The following is a 20,670-nucleotide window of genomic DNA, read 5'->3' as shown; positions in this document are numbered from 1 at the left end:
AACCATGATGATGAAATACACCAACTGCAGTGAGGAAGATACGAGACGGAGAAACACCCAAGGATTGCAATGAAATTATCGCGTTGACTCGTTTTACGCCAACCTATACCACGCCAATGGTTCAATTGACAACAATAGACGAACCAAAACGTCATAATGGACGGGGATACAAAATCACCCCAACTTGCATAGCAATTAATGGAAGGGAATTTTCATGACTATTAATTTTTAATTATTAAGATAATCTTCACAACATATGAAAAACGACGAGACAATAAGAAATTCACCTTTTTATACTAATGTCTTCATCGTGTTTCTTTGCTTTCTTTCCATTTTTTTATTTACTCCTCAAAGTGACGAAGCATCTACCGCATATCTGCCCTACCAAGTTAAAACACAATGACCTTCTACCACGAAATAAGTGTTAAAGCCATATTATAACATTTTCATACAAAATAGATTAGTATTTCTTTGCAATAAAATGTTAGCTTTTACTGTCAGATATATCCCTTTTATTTTTGAGCCGAACAACTACGGCAAAGCAAAGAAAATTGGAATTTACTACCAGCGCACATGTCGCCAATACGTACCACTCCTTCGGTCATGTTGTGGTACGACCATTTGTTGTGTATATCACCGTCCCGCACGCTGTGTACGTACTGTGTGTTATAAACATCGTGTATGCGTTCGACTAATAATTCCATCGTAATAATGAAGCGCCGAATCCGGCGTTTTATTCAAAATCTCGGATTTTGACAAAACTACAGCACCTAGAGTCTTGATTTTTGCAGGGTATATTGGTTTAATAAAGTACAATTTAATCGTGTAAAAAAAGGAATTTTAAAAATTCAGTGAGGGCGTCTTCCTCAGCAAATGTTATAATATGGCTGTAAGTCTGTAGTTGGTAGTTTCGAGACACCCTGGCTGTTGTGTTGAAGTTCTTTGTTCCACATGCACCTGTTCAAGCCAATAGAATGTCTTATATCATTTGTGAATGGTGGCATAATGGACCGCTCACCTGGCTTTACAGGTGCTCGGTAAACAAAGAACATCAACAGTCAGGATGTGTCGAAACTACCAACTTGCGACTTTACGCTCATTTTGAGGTAGAAGGTCACAATTAAAATAAAAAACGGATACCGGTACTGACTTGGACATTTTAGGTGTTTTTGTTTTGTTTGCTCCCACAGTGAAAATGCTGTATCTACACGTAAACAAAATAGCACATACTACGGTATTAACTGAGTTTATACTCCATCGCTGAGCGAGGAGCGATTATAGCGCTATACCCTATGCAACAAAATGCAAATCTCATTGGCTAGAAACCAATCGATATCGCTCAGCGTTGTACTAATTCAGCTTTACTTGGGAAGGTAGATTTGTATGAATGAGCTATTCCAGTTGAAATCCATACACCCTGTTGAATACATGACCTTAGGTTACCTCACAGGGAGTGTAGACGTAATGAAGTCACTCATTCAGGTTACCCCATTTGAAATTCACACTCCCTGTGTGAAAAATTAAGGTCATGTCTTCCATAGGGGGCATATGGATTAAAACTAGAATAGCCCAATGTAGCTATGGCCCTGACAGCAGATCGATGGAACATCATGCTCAAAGCTGCGCTTGGTTTTGGGAATTTCACTTTGTAATATTGTAATAAGCATAATTTGAAGAACAAAAATTCAAAAATAGCAGGCAAGTTAATAAAAATAACGCAAGCCTATTACAAACCAAACTCAAATGCAGCTGTAATATCACCTGTACTCTAACTCTGTCACAAAAGCATTTCGCGGCATCAATTCCGTTACAGAAAAACACACATATTGAATGCACTAAAGAATAATGTTTTTGGTTAAAGATACCCTGGTTTATTTGGACAGTCCATGACAATATTAACTTAACCTATTTCTGCTCAGATACTGTATCTTACGGGTTATGCATCAGATCGCATCATTTGTTCTTTAATAAATAGAAAATCCAGACAGTTTACTCCCAATAGACATCCAATTGTTTCCTCTCCTCGAAGCGAAGATGTGGAACGTTTTTCAAAGGTGTAAAAAAATTCATAGAATTCAAATAAATAATATGAATGTGTAATTGTATGATAAATGTTTAAAATCCCTAGGAAGATGCGCTGAAATTACGACAAACATGCAATGATAAAGTAGCTTTTTGAGATTGGGTTTGCTACGAGGAAGCCGTAATTCCATTTGTATTGTCAATGCCTATTATCTATTTGAACTTTGGAGACATACTCCAATACGAAGTAGTACATGTAGTATTATGACGTTAAATGCCAAAAGAGGAAACCGAGATCAAACACAAAATAACTAGCTGAAACCAATAAATTAATTTCTTTGCAATATATTTAGTTCTTATTTCAAGTTACTACAAATCAAATTGATGTACTCACTAATTGTCGACCGACCAGCTCCCAATCAACTGACCCAACAAGGGTGGGGCAGTCTTTGCCGAGCTGGTTTAGTCGTCAATGCGCCGACTCATAATAGTTATGGAGAGGTCATGGAGCTACCTTCTGATTTTAATAAAATCAGGAACGGAGCTCCATAACATCAGGACGACCGTCTCGACAAACTTACTAGTATTTATCTGTCACACAAACATATTAGAATTAAGAAACTGTGTGCCATGATGGCATGATTTAAAGTTACTAGCATTAGAAGTGATTCTGGTCCGTTATTTTATGAAGGGCTTTGTGTTTAAAAAAAACACACCAAAAAACACTGATATGCTGTTACTATCCTAAACTTACAGAGTAAATATGTGTAGCAATAACTTTCAATACTACGCCACTATAAAATTCTGCCCTCCGTAAGGTACCACGGTGCAATTCGCATATTAATGCAATAAAGCATGTGATAGGTATGAATGGTTGTGCAATCGAACTAGAGATTGTTATACAGTGTATACCGTTCCTGTTGAGTTTCAATTCGATAGGTCCATTACAATCGTGTAAAAATCAGAATTTTGAAAGATATTTAGGGCGTCCTCGTCAGGATACTATATGGCTTCAAAATTGGATACGGAAATAGTGATTTGCATTACATTTATACATTAACTCCATAGAACATTTTCAACACAAACAACTCTTCTTTTTATTGCGTCTTTTGATATATAACATAATGGAGATGTAGACAAACACTGAGCCCATGAGGTCAGGGCCGTCGCTAGAGGGGGGAGGGGGGTATGGGGTGTGTGACACCCCCCAATACACAATTTTGTCGGCAAAATTTGACTGCTGTTGGCAAAACCATGTGACTGTCGGCAAATGTAGTCAAAGGTATGTGTGATTGTCGGCAAATTGTAAATTGTGAGAGCCATATAACAGATTAATGTGTTACGAAATTGTGTTGTTGTAACGTAATAGACATACTGTGAATGGTATAGTAGTTACTAGTTAAAAAGATTTTTTTGAAAAAAATTTTGACTCCTACACTTTTTAGATTTCTGAGCGCCGTCCTGGCTAAAAAAAATTTGGGTCAACAAATTACAAAAAATTTCCGTCGGCAAACCATACTGTACACCCCCCGAATCATATTGGTCTAGCGACGCCCCTGCATGAGGTGTTTTCGTGGAAGCTCTTTTCTTGCAATGGGCTATTCCAGTTGAAATCCATGCACCGCTATGGAATATTAAGGTTATGTCTTCCACAGGGGGTGTGTGGATTTCAACCGGAATAACCCAATGTACATGCTTCTTCCGAGATCCAGAATTACATCAGATGCTGCATTATGTAACTCGCCACGAAATGAGCGTTAAGTCGCAAGTTGGCGGTTTCAAGACCTTTCAATTGTTGAGTTGCGTTCTTTGTTTAAAGACACCTGTGTAATCAGTGGTACTAGTATTTCCTTTGTCATGTTTGTGAATGGGGATTATGATGAACTCTATATTCAATTCTGTCGCCATTCATAAAGGACATACCACTGCCAATACAAGTGTCTTAGCAACGAACATCAACGCAACAGTTGGAACGTCTCGAAACTCACAATTTGCGACTTTATGTTCATTTTGTGGGAGCAGGTCATATATAGGTTATTGCGCCGACGGCTTAAACCTAGTTATTCAAATCCGAACTTGTCTTATCATGTTACACGATTCGCGCCGGACACTGGATGGTATTTGATCAATAACAAAATTACAGCAACGAGTTACAGTGTGTATTGTATTCGTATGGAGGTTTTGCTAACTGAAATTTCACCTATTTCCCCTTTTCATTTCTTTCCTTTGATTTACTTTCCTTTTTATTTATTCCTCAACACCCTCATTTTACCTTTCCGGATAACAACGTGTGTATCTGGAAATAAATTACAAAGCAGATAGGTCTATTTTACTTGGAAGGCAGCCGCTTTTTATTCAGTCTATTCCCAAATTCACTAAAGCAGTATCTACAACTTAACAACATATCTGATGCTGCGGTTTACCTATGAGGGAAGGTAATGTCAATTTGTAAGCGCTCTTTAGCAAAGTCATAGTTCATTGAATTTACAACCGAATGACAAAACAAGCGAAAATAGTAACTTTTTGCACAAGATTTGCAATTTAAAGAGAATTGGCCATTGCTCATTCTAGTGACGCTAGTGTATGGGACAGTATAAGTATGCTTTTTCATTTAATGACATAAAATTTGACCATATTGTAAGGAACACTTGAGATTTTGACTTTTGGTCAAAAAATGTGCTTGGATAGGTAGTTTTCAACAGATTTACCACATTCGCCTTGCTATAACATTGAATTGCGTTATCAGTTGACCTAATGACGAAAAGTGTTTTTAGGGGGAAGTGTTAGCTTGCATTTGATAGGAAAAGAATTCTGATTTGATGAAGGGAATACATGAGGTTTCGACAAAAACCAATTACAGAGGCCCATTTTCCAGCTATATAGAAGCTCCACATATCATACGATGCTATGCACTCAACCGTGTAGTGTAATCAAAGACTGTGTGGAGACAATTCACTGCTTGCTATTCTCTGCTTGGAAGCTCTTCGACGAAAATGTGTGCTCAGGTGTATCGAGGTGGAAACTGTGCGTAGATGGTTTATAAGAGAATTGTTTTGTATAGAAACCTTTCCATATGTCTCAAAGCTATATACCATCTCCCAAGTAAAAAACCCACACAAATTACAAAACAGGAAACGGGTGTTTGAATCAGTCTCTTCCCCAGCTGCTCAGCGTAGCCAGCCTTTTGTGTGCGCGTGTGTGTGAGAGGTCTTGGTGCGTTGGCACAGCAATTTGTTTGTCCATATTTGTCATTTTAATGACACTTTACTCTTTGGCGTGCCCATTTAATCCATGAAAATCCCATTGCTACGCCACTGTTGCTCTAAAAGTAAACAACAACATAATAGAGGATTATGCATTATTTTTTTACTCTGAAAGGTTGAATAGTTGAATGAGTCAAGGGCAGCATTGGGTAATAATTGATATTAATGGTAGATACTGTGTATTTAAATGAGAGCATAATTGAATTAGTGTTCTCCAATAGTAAAAGGCAATACCGGGTAATGATTAATCAGATACTGTATTTTCACTCGGGAAGACAGAGCTGTGATTTGATATGTGTTTTTTTTTAATAAGCATCTTTTGATATCAACCATTTGTGACCTGTACCTGTTCTAACGAAATAAGCGTAAAGTCGCAAGTTGGCGGTTTCATGATCTTCCAATTGTTGAGTTAAGGTTCTTTTTTTTAAAAAGAAAACAGTCTAATTAGTGGTATTTCCTTTGTCATGTTTGTGGATGTTGACATAATATGCTATTTTCTATATTCAAATCTGTCGCCATTCACAAAGGACATACCACTGCCAATACATGTGTCTTAGCAAAGAACATCGACGCAACAGTTGGAACGTCTGGAAACTCACAACTTACGACTTTATGCTCATTTCGTTAGAAAGTCTCTAAGACCGTAGAAATTTGAATTTGAAATTTCCTGTATAATGTGACACCAAGTACTTTTTCATCTTAATTATAAATCTTATATATCTTAATTATTCTGAGGTGTTTTTTAAAATGATCTGATGTGTTTCAAAGGACTATTGTTTTCGTGTTCTTGCCAGGCATTAATCATAATGTTCTCTTTGCGCGCAACGAAAACCAACTGCAAAATACTAATAGTGTTATTTACACGAAATACAGCTAACAAAATAAAAAGTGTGTAATAATCAGAAAGATATATAGGATATTTTCAGGGCCAGATTTGCCTTTTTGGGGGCCCTGGGCCAAGCCAAAATTTGGATGCCCCAAACGCACCGTGAAGAAGGCATGTGCTCTCATGTGGCCAAGTTTTTAGATTTTACTAGGACATTTGCGAAGCGCGCAAAAAAAATTCACTTTTCGACTATTTTAGCCCGAATTGAAGCTGAATTTGGCTACATAACGGGCCAGTGCGCGCGGAGCGAGCACAATTTTGCAATTGTTGTAGGCTATTTTGGCCCAGAACATGGTGTTTTTGGCTAAAATGGAAGATGCACACTGTACAGGGCAATTTTGGGGGCCCTGGGTCCGGGCCCATCTGGCCCTATGGTAAATCCGGCCCTGGATATTTTGTAGTTGTTCGGAGAGTGTACATTTTGTTCAAATTGAATTAAATTTTGGTACTTTTGAAATGACACAGGTGTGAAAAACCTGTGTGATATTAATATGGACCTCCGTTGGCCTATATGTAAGAAATGGTTCAACGTTAAGAACAATAAGATGAGGATACTTATTTTGAGCGAAAATAACCCATTTTCTCTGAAAAGCGGAAATACCTTGGGACAATTTTCTGTACACGTGTATTCTAGTGCGGTTTCTAAATATTTATTCATAATGGGTGTAGAACTTACTAATGTCAATGTCTCCAAATAATTTAATCCAAGTTTATATTTACCATCACTTTATAATAATCACTAAGAGTCATGAGTAAATACGATGGTAGGACGATCACAAGAGCAAGCTCGAAAAACGTGACCGCCCTAAGTGAATGACACAGAAAGTGTACATTTTGTTCAAACTGAGTTAAATTTTAGCACTTTTGAAATGACACAGGTGTGATATTAATATGGACTTCCGTTGGCCGATATGTAAGAAATGGGTCAGCGTTAAGAACACTATTAATAGATGAAGATGCTTATTTTGAGCGGAAATAACCCATTTTCTCTGAAAAGCTGAAATATCTTGGGATAAGTTTATATTCACACGTATTCTAGTGTGCTATCAAATACCCCGGACAAAGATCAATGGCATAACAAGCCTTGTTGAAGTATGGCGGGAACAAAAGGAGAGGGCGTACCAGGGGCGTAGCAATAAGTTCGTGGGCCCATGAACAAGGAGTAGTGCGGGCCCTTTTAACATATCCTTTATCAGCGTACATTGATTTGGTGAATATTTGTCAGCTAAGAAAGCATACAACGATTACCCAAATCAAAGTACGCCCTCTCCTGTTGTGCCCACCATACTTCAAAATGTCTTATTTGTCTAAAGCCCTACTATCGCCCAAGACAAAAGGCAGTAGGTACAAGTGAGTTGCAAAACAAGATACTGTCTTTATACTGATGAGGCAGGTATTTGAATCAGTCAGCTCCAAAAGTAAAAAAAACCAAATCAAACAACAACAACATGTGACCTGCTACCACGAAATAAATGAGCATAAAGTCGCAAGTTGTGAGTTTCCAGACGTTCCAACAGTTGCGTTGATGTTCTTTGCTAAGACACCTGTATTGGCTGTGGTAAGTCCTTTGTGAATGGCGACAGAATTGAATATAAAATACACCATATTATGTCAACATTCTCAAACATGACAAAGGAAATACCACTAATTATACAGGTGTCTTTAAACGAAGAACTGCAACTCAATAATTGGAAGGTCTTGAAACCGCCAACTTGCGACTTTACGCTCATTTCATGGGAACAGGTCATATCAGATAATGCATTTTATATCACTCATACATAAATTCTAGACAGTTCATTCGTTGATAGCCATTTATCATTTTTACCATCAGCTTCTCCGTGTGATAGTTTTTACCATCATAGTGCTGCGCCGCAGTGCGCCAGCGCCAAGCCGTGCGCTGACTCTTAGACTCGCCGATTTAGTTATGGTGTGGCCCCAAAAAAGTGAAGTATATCACGGCAAAACATGGTGTTATGTTGATGAACTTAAATAGCATTTTAGTAATAGAATTTATGTACGAGTTCGTGGAATGGAACAATCCATCTTTCACCTCGTGATCATATTTCGACCATTAAACTCATAGACAGTTAATATTTGTATATCATCTGGAAGGGAGAAAATGTTGAATCGGTCTACTCCAAATCCTCACGACACCATTATTCAAGATCGCGCACTGTGATTTGTTAAAACACATCACGTGAGAGTCCTTTATTCTGCAATGGTGGGTCAAGCGCCGTAACACATTCTACGAAAGCATTACACTTGGTTACGCGTACAATATTTCCACGATACGAGTTGCCACTTACGCGCACTCGAAACTTTTAAATATCTGGCAAAAAGGTTATATTAGATTGCACTATTTTATGGTAAATAGACATGAAGGGTGTTAGTAGCAGTGTCCTTTACACCCAAATAATGTGTCATCGATGGTAAAAACGTTTAAATATTGTGTTCGGATACTTCTCACCCATTTACGTTTTCACTGTCTCGGACACATTATTTTGGTGCAAAGAACAGTGCAATTTAAAGGCACTTTATAAATGCCTTTGTATGTAAGCATTACCCTTAATAATAGATATTGTGTTTTAACTTGAGAAGACTTGATAAGATTTAGATTTAATGTGTGAATGTTTCTTTTCAATAAAGCATCTTTTGAGACTAGCAATTTTAGAGGAAGTCTCTAAAGACCATAATCATTTTAATTTTGAAAACGACACCAAGCACTTTTCATTCAATTATTAAACGAGGGTGCTGTAATTAAAAGTGCTTAAAAAGGACATTGCAATGAGAGCCAAACTACAGGAATATATTCAGGAATATTACTTTTGATAATCTGCATGGAATAGATTTACGTAGTAAAACAATAGTGTACAAATGATCAGAAATATAAAATTAAATGTTTTTTGTTTTTTAGTCATTCTGTCAGTGAGAACGAAGACTACTTGAAGATACTATTAATACGAATCATCGTATTTTAGATATATGCACGGAATATATTTTAGCAGACGCAAAACAATACTTTACAAATGAAAGATAATATAACATGTTTTTGGTTTGTTTTCATTGTTTTAATGAAGAGATTGTCAGTTAACTTGTTCAGAATCTATATACAATTTGTGCAAATGATTTCAGTTTTGGCAGTTTTGAAAGCAACGCAGGTGGGTTAGGAAACTGAATATCAAAATCCGTTGGCGTAGATTACGAAATAGGTCAACATTAGGAACAATATTTATCATGTTTATAGACGAGGCTGTTTATTTTGAGCGGAAATAAAGTGTTTTCAGCTGAAATGCGGAACTACCTTGGGACAATTGTATATACACATGTATTCTAGTGCGCGCGCCGTGATAATATTGTTCCTAAAATGTGTGCAGAGCAAATGACGATGTCTCCGAACACTTCTTATAAGCATTACAATCTGATGTGAAATTGAGATACATGCAAAAATATAAGGCACGAAAAACTTCATACTACATAAGGGAAACTGACGTTAAAGGAATACTCCGTCAACATTATGCCTTACAGGTTAGACAAACAATTATCAAGCACGAATCACATAGTTTTATTTAAAACAAACTCATATTGACCATAAAAACGCCGGCTCTCAACACGCGATACCTATTCTAAATTCCCGCGCCGAAATTGTTTAGGACAATAACACCATGGTTATTTATGCTCAATTGACGTCAGCCTTCATTGTGTTACTGGGATGTCATTGTACGCCACAGGCAATTTCGGTGCCCGGGAAATTTGAACTTCGCGTGGTGAGAGACGGCTTTTTTTATTTGTTTTAAGGGCAATATGCGTTTGTTTTAAATAAAATTATGTGATTAATGCTTGACAAATAGTTTTTAACATGTAAGGCATAATGTTTGATTGCCTTTAAGAAGCAGATAACTTCGCAACCAAGTACGATAGGGATGTTGAGGATGTCGGCATTTATAGTAAGCTTGGTTACTGGTTTAGCTGATGATAATAATAATTCAATTGTCAAATTACTTATCCTGGTTGAATCCGATTGCATCACTATTATCATCGAGTTATCAACGTTACTAATTTTGATTTGGGGGTTAATTCATCTTTGGCTATACAAGCAAAGCTTATTCTCAGACGATATTACAACAGAATACTATTTTCTTTCTTTTTTATGATTCTTGATATTGCAATGATTAATCAGAAACAAACAGGTATATTGTTTTAAAAATCTCTGCCTTTTTTCAGAAAGTGTCTTGTTCCATTTCTCAGGAGGATTTATCTTAATCCTTTCTACTAATTATCTACATTCCATATTACTGCATTTCAATCTAAGATTCATTGAGTGCATGACAAAGATCTCGAAGTCAGTTCTGATCAGAATGTTAATAACACCATGAATACCTGAAGTGAAAAGTTATATAGCTGTTTTCTTTCTTTTTACATTTACAGATTTCCCAATTTCGGATTCTACAACACACGTGTTTTTGATTTCCCGCCATTTTGATAGTTTCCCGCCATCATGACCGATCCTGATTATTCTGTCGTTCCTACAGAGGAACAACCTGTTGAGGACACAAACTCTGATGACAGCTCGCACAAATTTGCCATCAAGTCATTCACCACGCCTACATATTGTAAATTTTGCGATCGATTTATTTTTGGATTATATCATCAAGGTTACCGCTGTAAAGGTAAGTTCTTGTTATAGTATTTTACTGGAAGTTTCAAATCCAGGGTATTCATTAAAATGTACGCCGTGACATCAATACTGCGCCCATTTCAACAAATGAGGTGTCATAATACGCAGAAATAAATTCTGCTTCAACTGCATATCCCAAATGTGGCATACAATTAACCGTTCGGGAATAATGGCCATTATTTAAAGGGTGGGGTAATTACTTTTTGGTAGATGTTAATAACGGTACATGACGTTTATACATTATGTTTCACTACCTGGAGAGAATTGATCAAAAATTGAATTCCCTCCTGAGGTTCGTATCTGACAATGAGTTGACCAATTCACAAGGATGTCATTATAGCTAGAGGCGGTATGTAACACAAATGGGTCAATGAGTTACATAAAAATGACCTTGTGTGGTATTTGGTTCCCAGGAAGTGAGTTTTGCCTGAGAGAATTTGTGGTTAAATGTTGATCCCTCACTACAAGAGTTATTACCGTCGCGACGCGTCGATTTGGTTGAAAAAGACGTGATCAAATCTCTCCAGGTAACAAAACGTAATGAATACAAAATTATGGGGTGCAAGAACAAGAGTCAAACGATGGTTATATATATTAAACAAATTATGATTGCTTATTTACACACAGACTGTAAGTTTGCGACACACAAGCGCTGCTTTGAGAAAGTGACGTCACCATGTCAAATCCCTCACTCAGAGGATGACCAGATGCAGACGGGACACAACTTTGAAATCTTTAACTTTAAACAGCCTACATACTGCGAACAATGCAGTAGTTTCATCTGGGGATTTTTTCACCAAGGATACCGTTGCCATAGTAAGTAACATTTGATTGTGCATTTCTATCCGCAAGAGAGAAGTATTAGCTAAGGGCACTGTTGGTGGAATGAATTACCTACTCCTTTTCGGGCTTAAATAGTGGAGCGAAAGTTGATTATGCTTGCAGGTATCCTGTAAAATGGTAACATTTTTTCAGATTAAAATTTTCTACTCACAAGATGTGTTGGCTACATAGGGGCATTGTTGATTTAATTAATTGCATACACTTTTTCGGTTCTAAATATTGGAGCAAAGTTGGTTCTGTTTATTTATCCGATTTTATTAAAAGGGTCACTGTTGTTGGAATGAGTTATCTCCTCCTTTTTTGGCCCTTAACTCTCTTCACGCGGGTGTCGACTGCAGACGACATGTTAAAAAAAAAATTTAATTCAAATATTTCAGAAAATAATGTAAATTTTCATGACCATATTTGGAATCAGCATGAAAATTGCATTAAAATGAGTACAAACAAGCCTAGTATTGGTTCAGTAGTTCTTAAGATAGCCCTTGATATTTTGAGAAAATATTTCAAAACTTGAACTTTTTCCGTTGATGAAGCGCATGACTAGCACGCAGAGCAGAGTTGTGCAAAAGTTGATTCTGTATATAATACATATGTAAAGTAATAAAATGAGTTCTAAATATTTTTTCAGATTGTAAATTTCTACACACAAGATATGTGATGGCTAGGGGCACTGTTAGTGGAATGACTTACCTGCTCCTTTCCGGCCCTACAGATTGGGGGAAAGTTGATTATGTTTTATTAGAAGCCTGCAAAGAGCGAACATAACATGGAATTTTTTTCAGATTGTAAATGTTCTACACATAACCCGGGATTTTTTCGGGCCTTCATAATGGTGCGAAAGGTTTGACTACAAAAACGATTCTCTTATAAATGAATCTATGATACACCCGAGTACACAGATATTTCCAGCACAGCGAGTCTAGTCTCCGCACAGTCTGTGTTATACTACACGGTTGAGTGCATAGCATAAGAGCTGTGTGAGATCTAGTCGGTACTAGTAGTGGAAAATAGACATCTGTGATTGGTTTTTGCCAAAATCTCAAGTGTTCCCTTCATCCAATCAGAAATTGTTTTGTATCGAACGAAAGTTTTAACTTTAAAACACTTCCCCTTAAAAACACTTTTTTTATTTTTACACTAGGTCAACAGATAACGCAATTCAATGTTATAGCAAGGCGAATATGGTATATCTGTTGAAAACTACCTATCCAAGCACATTTTTTGACCAAAATGAAGGTTTTAAAAGTCAAAACCTCAAGTGTTCCTTACAATATTTTTCAAATTTTATGTCATTAAATGAAAGAGCACACTTATATTGGCCATAATACTAGCTACATTAGAATGAGCATGGCCAATTTTCTTTAAATTGCAAATCTTGTGCTAAAAGTTACTGATTTCGCCTGTTTTGTCATACGGTTGTAAATTCACTGAACTATCACTTTGCTAATGAGCGCTTACAAATTGATATGATTGATTATGTTTATAGGAAGTCTATACAGTGCTAAAATGAGTTCTTTTTTCTTCTGTTTTTCAGATTGTAAATTCTCCACCCACAAGAGATGTGTTGGCATTGTCGGCCATAGATGCAACACAACCGCACAAGTCAAGAAAGAAAGATAAATTACACAATGGAGATTATATAGGTAAGGACGTGTTCAATGAGCAATTGCCGGTCAAATACAATATACATTTTTTTAGTTAAGGAAGCTGGAAGTCTCCGGCAATCACAACATTATACCTTATATGTTTTTATTTTTCATTTCACAAATGCCAGATGAATTTTAATGACTTGTCCTAGGAAATTTATACATATCTTTCTTTCGCTGGGGTCACTGTATAAATCTTCAACACCAATGTTTTTATAATGAGCTGTTTCAGGCATAAATGTGTCCTGATATGTGCATGGACAGCAACAATTGCAAAAACATCTTTGTGTGTCTTTGTGTGCTGTGCGCCCTCCTCCAACAAGCACAATAAAACAAACAAAAACAAAACAAAACGGTGGCAGAATCCTTACATCTATGTCTGTTTTTTAACAATTATTTTGAGGCCAATACCCCTTTAACCATAATCGTTGTCACATTCAGGGTATACGAGGTATTGTTGGTCGAAGCAGTAAAACAAATCGATTTTCATTATCTGAATCAATATATTATAGAAAAATAACAGTTTGGTGTTTTGCAAAAGTTCATTCTACAAATCACATACTTTGAAAACTAGCTTAATTTATTTTTGTTAATGAGCTATGTACGTTTTACAAAAGTGTTGTTGTTTCAGCCCTCTTTACAACATAACTCAAGAACCACAGGACCTACAAAAATATATCTGTGATAATTGAATTCTTCTACACGCTCGCTATGAATTGAGCAATGCAATTTTTTCTAATTCTCACTACCATTCGCAAGATGCTGTGAACTACTTTTTTCTGCTGATTCGACCAACAATACATCGTATTCCCTCAAATTATAAATCCAATGTAAGATTTTCAATATACCAAGAGATCAAGGATCATTATAACAACCACGGTTGCGAATATAAAGAGGTTTACCGAATAAAGCATCATATTTATATATACCGATGGATGATATAAGCCACAATAAGTCATGTATTATTTTGATGTGTGTCACAAACAGTAATTTATTTATAAAGGCATGACAGTGCTACTGTGAAGACAGGAAGAGGGTAGTAAGGTCTGGTTTATACTTTTTGATACGACGACGAATATCATATTTCCACCAGATTTTTGATGTCAAATACAACTTGTTTTTGTCAACAAGTATTCGTTAGAAGATAAAAACTAATTGAAAGCGATTGAATAACGAATACTTGGTGCATCTTGAAACCAGCGTCAAGCTAAATTTATACTTTTTCGCTTTTTCAGAAAAGCGACTCGCACATTTGTTTTGGGTTTAATTCCATTTTCAAACCGTCGAAACGATCGACCGATCGCTTTTGCAAAAACGACGTCGCTTTTGCGAGGCTGAAAACGACCAACTCCCGCGAGTGATCAATGTATTCTGTCACGTGAATCGTTGCCTGTTACTACGGGATCTACCTGTTATTTAACTAATTTATTTTTTGGACTGAATTAATTGCAAACAACAATTATCAACATCACACAATAATTATCAACATTAATGTCAATAAAAATTTACTTCATAGAATTTAAATAAATAAATTGTTAAATGCAAGAGCAAAGAGGCGATGCATCGCTTTTAGCGAGCGATTGCATCTCAATCGGTTCATGATCTTGTGTAAATTCACCTTCAAAGTCTCTTCCTTAGGGTAAGCCATGATTGTCGTATTTTCTTTTCCCATGAGAAGTTTTTATCGTGTTGTTTTCGAATTTTATATAAACGTTGGTTAGCAATTCAAATAAAGGTTCAAGCCTGCAAAAATCTGCTAACTGTAAAATGGCAGTTTCGCTCTAAGTTGATCCTTTTGACCCTTTTCTAATTTTATCTTATTATTTGCACCAACTGAAGAACATAGGATGTCGAAACCCAGTCAAATATTAAACAACGATATACTTACATTAACACCAAATATTTCAATTTTAATAAAAATTCCCTTTAAAGGGAAAGCCAGCTTCAATGCAGAAGATGCCTTGTAATAAGTTTGGGTGGTGGCATTTTTAGGATCACTTTTTTATGATCCATCATGTTTCATGACAGTCCACCAAACCATCAATGATGAGAACATGCACACAGAAACAGCAAACCAAACAACTCCTATAACTTCCTGTCAATTAATTACTCCAAATTGTTCTGTCTTTTTGTCTTTTCTGCCTTTTAGGCTACCCTTAGCTGATTTTAATACTTGCCTTATACATGCACATTAATTTTATATTAATTCGCAATTTATACTTAATATAGCACATTATAAAATGTATAAAGACTGATATTGTTCAATTATAATAGGCCTACATGTATATAAATTATACCCATATCAAAAATAGGCCCTGAAATTGCATCGAATTTTTCCCGTTGAAAAGACAAAACTGATGTTTAAGATAAATTATTTCATAAATGACATTTTGAGTCATTTTTATCCATAAAACGATACAGGATATAGGATATTTTTACTTGACTTTTACGTCCATAAAGGTTTTAATCATGTTATCAATACACTCACATCTCATGCTGTGCTGATCTCCAGGAGGTCTGCTAATGTAAATCTAAGAACGCCTGATAACAAGGATTCTATAATTTTCTTTCGTTGATATGCTGTGGAAACTATTATAGGCCTGGCATGAACTTTTAATGTCATATTTCCTTCAAACCATAACTTTTGAAATTCTCACTCGTTTTCATTCGTTGAAACGGCAAAACATACTTTCTTTTTCTTACAAATCCAATAACAGGTCTATTATATATTTTCACCATAAAAAGTTCCGCAAAGTAATTCAAACCAATGCTAGTACCCCGTAATCTCTTTAGCAAACAAAGACGATCTCCGAATTAGATCATAGCCAGCTAACGCTGGCGAAAATAAATCAATAACTCAATACACCGGTAAATCGTAAAGTGCTCTAATTTGTTAACCTTCGCAGTGCAGTAGTGGTAATGCATTGCTCTTGTTGAAGACTCAGGCTGCAGGAAATTTAAATAAAGAGCATGTCATTTTTGCTTGAGATATGTATAAAAAACACACATTGTCCTTCCGCCATGAATTTTGGGACAACCTGTATAGGAATATTGACTTTATATTTTGCGTGTTTTAAATTTATTGTTCAACATCCCGAGCTACATAATGAATGACTGAATAACATAACTGTTTTAACAGTTATGTTTACAGTATTAAAATACTTGTTCCAATATTCCATTTATAATCCATCCCCGGGAGATGTTGAAAATATCTCACACATGGGGAGTATGGATTTCAAATAGAATGAACACATTTAGACAGATCCGTTTTAATTTTATACACCCTCTGAGAATGATTCAACCTGAATCTTCCACAGAGGGATTATGCGATTCACAAAAAGAGTTAGTTAATGTGCTAATTCCATGTGAAATTCATACTCCCCATATAAAAGATATTTCTAAAATATTCCGCAGAGGGAGTGTGGACTTTAAATGGATTAGCTCAATATGTTTGTTGCGTGATGATATAAGCATGGAAATATGATGTAACTCATCTAATTCGAACCAGTCTCGACAAAATAATGAGACCAAAATAATGTTTATTACACATTGACTCTAGAGTGTTGTATAAATAACTATATAATTTTCATTTAGAATGAGAACGCGAAACGTCGTGTATCATGCATTATTGCTCTATATTATTTATCTGTATAAATACGAATAAATTACTCAATAACATAACTTTTAATACTACTAAACCATACTTAAATAATTATATCACACGAAAACAACCCATTGAATATTATTATTATTATTATACATATTAAATTTACCAAACAAAAATGGGAGTATGTGCGGGTGGTGCGACGCACACCCAATCGAAAAAAGTGCACTTTTGAGTAAAAATATCAAAGCTCTAAAGTAAAAAGAAAAATTTACAAAGGGACCACTTTTCATGCAAAACTGTTTAAATAGCAATTTTTGGCAAGCCAAAAAGGGGGGGGGGGGTGATTTTTGGTACACATTAATGGGGCGCCTTAAAACGCTCTAAAAAGGCTTATAGCAAAACAGTACGGAAACGCTTAATAAATATGCAAATTTTACTACTCGCAACATGTACGAGGGGATATCCAAAAGTTTTTGACATCACCCAGAAGGAAAAGAGCTATATTGATGAAATTTTGTCAGTGTAATCACTGGTCCTTATGTACATTATAGTCCAAAAATGGTCTCATAAGTATGTTTACTTTCTTTACATGGGGCACTAGATGGGCAGTAGGCGCATAACCTGCAATATGGTGAAAATTGAGGCACGCATCATGATTAAGTTCCTGCATTTGAAGGGTTACGCCTACAATGCTCAGAAAATCTATGATGAAATTAAAGCAATCTACGGTGATGATTGCCCATCATATGGCACTATTGCTTTTTGAAAAAGGAATTTCCAAACTGGCCACATGTCCCTCACAGATGAGCCAAGAAGTGGACGTCCATCACTTACGGATGATGCGGCCACAGTGAAAAAACTCAAGAAAGTGGAGGATCTTATCACGAAAAGGTTATGCGTCTACTTCTTATCTAGCGCCACCTGTGAAGAAAGTAAACATACTTATGAGACCATTTTTGGACCATAATGTACATAAGGACCAGTGATTACACTGACAAAATTTCATCGGTATATAGCACTTTCACTTCTGTGTGATGTCAAAAACTTTTGGATACCCACTCGTATATAGACCATTTTAAGGCTCGCAAATTGGGACCCAAATATTTGGCATGTGCGAAGGGAGGGGGCAAAGATTTTTTGGCAGGCCGAGAGGGGGGATAAGCGATATTTGGCGGGCCGATAGGGGGGCGATTTTGGGCGCTCCGTTTGGAAATTTTACTCTCCCCCGGGCTCATAATTATTGCACAGCCCCTAACATATAGCAAGGAGATTTTAAAGCTACTTCCCAGCAAACACAAAACGTTTTCGACATCATTCGCAAAAGGTTATAAAAGGTTGTTAGAAAACGTTTAAATGTCGGGTTATATAAAGGGTATATTAAGAGTATAGAACGTTTTCATAACCTTAAAAACATTTTTTGATAATCTACTGCTCAGCAAACAAAAATGTTTTACAGAAAACGTTTAAATGTCGGGTTATATAAAGGGTAGAAAAACGTTTTAATAACATTCCAAAAACATTCTTAAAAACTTGATACAAAACATTCTAAACATAATGTTATTTTGGGGTTTAAAAAATATTTTGCGAAAAATGTTTGCCCAAAATATTTTCAATAACGTTTTAAAAACGTTTTCATGACCTTTATATAACCCGACATTTAAATGTTATTAAAAGGTTTTGAAAAAAACATTTTAAGAACATTTCTGTGTTTGCTGGGTTCAAACATTTTAACATAATGTTATTTAAGTATTGACACAATATTTGGCAAAAATGTTTGCAAAAATAGTTTACAATAACATTTTTTGAAAACATTTAAAAATATTGTTGTAGTGTGTTTTCATACAAAACGTTTTAAAACGTTATCATGACCTTTATATAACCCGACATTTTACTGTTATTAAAACGTCTTTACCTAAACTAAAAGCCAAAATATAACTTATTTAAAACGTTTTTAAAACGTTTTTGTGTTTGCTGGGTTTATCATGAATTGAATGGAATTGCTCTTAATTATTGGGCTAAATTGATTTTAAAATACATGTAAATTTGCACACAAATATACAGTTTATAGAAAGGGGGCAAACAAGACAAAAATACAAAAATCTGACTTTTGATGATTTTTTTTCCGATTTTCTAGTTTAGCGAATCATCATTATATCCTTTAAGTTTTGTATAATATCTTTATTATTCTTACAAAGCACCATAATTTTCATTTAGATTGAAAAATGCAGAGATACTTGCATATCAATTTGTAAGCGCTCTTTTTTAAAAGTCATAGTTCATTGAATTATAACCGTATGAAAAAACAGGCGAAAATAGTAACTTTTTGCACAAGATTTGCAATTTAAAGAGAATTGGCCATTGCTCATTCTAGTGACTAGTATATGGACAATATAAGTGTGCTATTTCATTTAATGACATAAAATTTGAATAATATTGTAAGGAACACTTGAGGTTTTGACTTTTAAAACCTACATTTTGGTCAAAAATGTGCTTGGATAGGTAATTTTCAACAGATTTTCCACATTCGCCTTGCTATAACATTGAATTGCGTTATCTGTTGACCTAGTGACTGAAGGTGTTCTTAGGCATGTTAGGGGGAAGTGTTAGCTTTCGTTTGATAAAAAAAAAAATTCTGATTGGATGAAGGGAACACTTGAGGTTTCGACAAAAAAAAAATCAAAGAGGCCCATTTTTCAGTTAGAAGCTCCACAGCTCTTACATTGCTATGCACTCAATCGTGTAGTGTAGTGCCTGTGGTGGAGACATTCACTGCTTGTTGTATTCTGCTTGGAGGATCTTGGAGGAAAATGTGTGCTCAGGTGTATCGAGGTGAAAACTGTGCGCATGATGGTTTATAAGAGAATATTATAAGTTTATAAGAGAGAGTTTTTATAATTATAGAAACCTTTCCATATGAACGCCTTTAGGGATGATTTACGATGACTCGGTGATTTTAAACGTCGTCTATATTATACACTATATTACCCAGTTTAACAATACTCTATAGAGGCTTACAAGAAGATACGAATTCTAGAAGAATACATATCATGATGCAGTCATGTCTACAGTAGAATTCAATTCGACCTTTGCAGGACTTAAACCCCATTAAAAGCTATTAAACCAAGATAACATTCATTGAAAGCAGCTCAACTGATTAAATCATATCTTCTCTGGTTAAATACACACATCATATGTTTCTGCTTTTACACGTACAATGGAGCAATGGCTGGGATTATAGTTTCAGTTGGGTGAACGATTATAAAGCGAGCGCTAGAGAACAATTCTGTGTGGGCTTTTGTTTACGAAATGAGACAAAACTCTGCTTATTGTTAACCAGCGTTCTTGAAAATGAGAAACATGGTGGTTTGCATACTTAACACGGTTTGGAAATAATTTCTTCATATTTTTTGGTGTTATCTGTCGTTTACATATCATTCCTAAAACACCAAAGTACGAATATTTCCAAACATCTAAATTAGCTAAAAATTTAGGACATGTTACAAAACTATATTGTCTAGAATTTTAGAAGAGTACTTTTAATATTGGCCGGTTATTTTTCACACAGCGACGTTAACTAGGCAATGTACTATTACCTATAACATTAACTAAAACACCAAAGTACGAATATTTCCAAACATCTAAATTAGCTACAAATTTAGGACATGTTACAAAACTATATTTTCTAGAACTTTAGAAGAGTACTTTTAATATTTTTTTTTTTTTTTTTT

At 35.6% G+C, this 20,670-nt stretch overlaps 1 protein-coding gene across 2 annotated transcripts in view; it reads left to right on the top strand.

Annotated features, from left to right (window-relative positions):
• LOC140162147 (protein kinase C beta type-like) overlaps window positions 1–20,670 on the top strand; it is a 163,424-nt gene that overhangs the window by 132,825 nt on the left and 9,929 nt on the right. For both annotated transcript variants that reach the window (XM_072185421.1, XM_072185420.1), the window contains exons 3-5: window positions 10,597–10,838; window positions 11,474–11,662; window positions 13,224–13,332. In XM_072185421.1, coding sequence (XP_072041522.1) covers window positions 10,667–10,838; window positions 11,474–11,662; window positions 13,224–13,309 — 447 coding nt within the window. In that variant the 5' untranslated portion in view covers window positions 10,597–10,666 and the 3' untranslated portion in view covers window positions 13,310–13,332. The remainder of the gene's footprint in view (window positions 1–10,596; window positions 10,839–11,473; window positions 11,663–13,223; window positions 13,333–20,670) is intronic.

This window comes from Amphiura filiformis, chromosome 10, assembly GCF_039555335.1.
Source record: "Amphiura filiformis chromosome 10, Afil_fr2py, whole genome shotgun sequence".
Taxonomy (NCBI): domain Eukaryota; kingdom Metazoa; phylum Echinodermata; class Ophiuroidea; order Amphilepidida; family Amphiuridae; genus Amphiura; species Amphiura filiformis.
The sequence above is the reverse complement of the archived record's forward strand: the minus strand, read 5'-3'. Positions and strand labels throughout refer to the sequence as shown.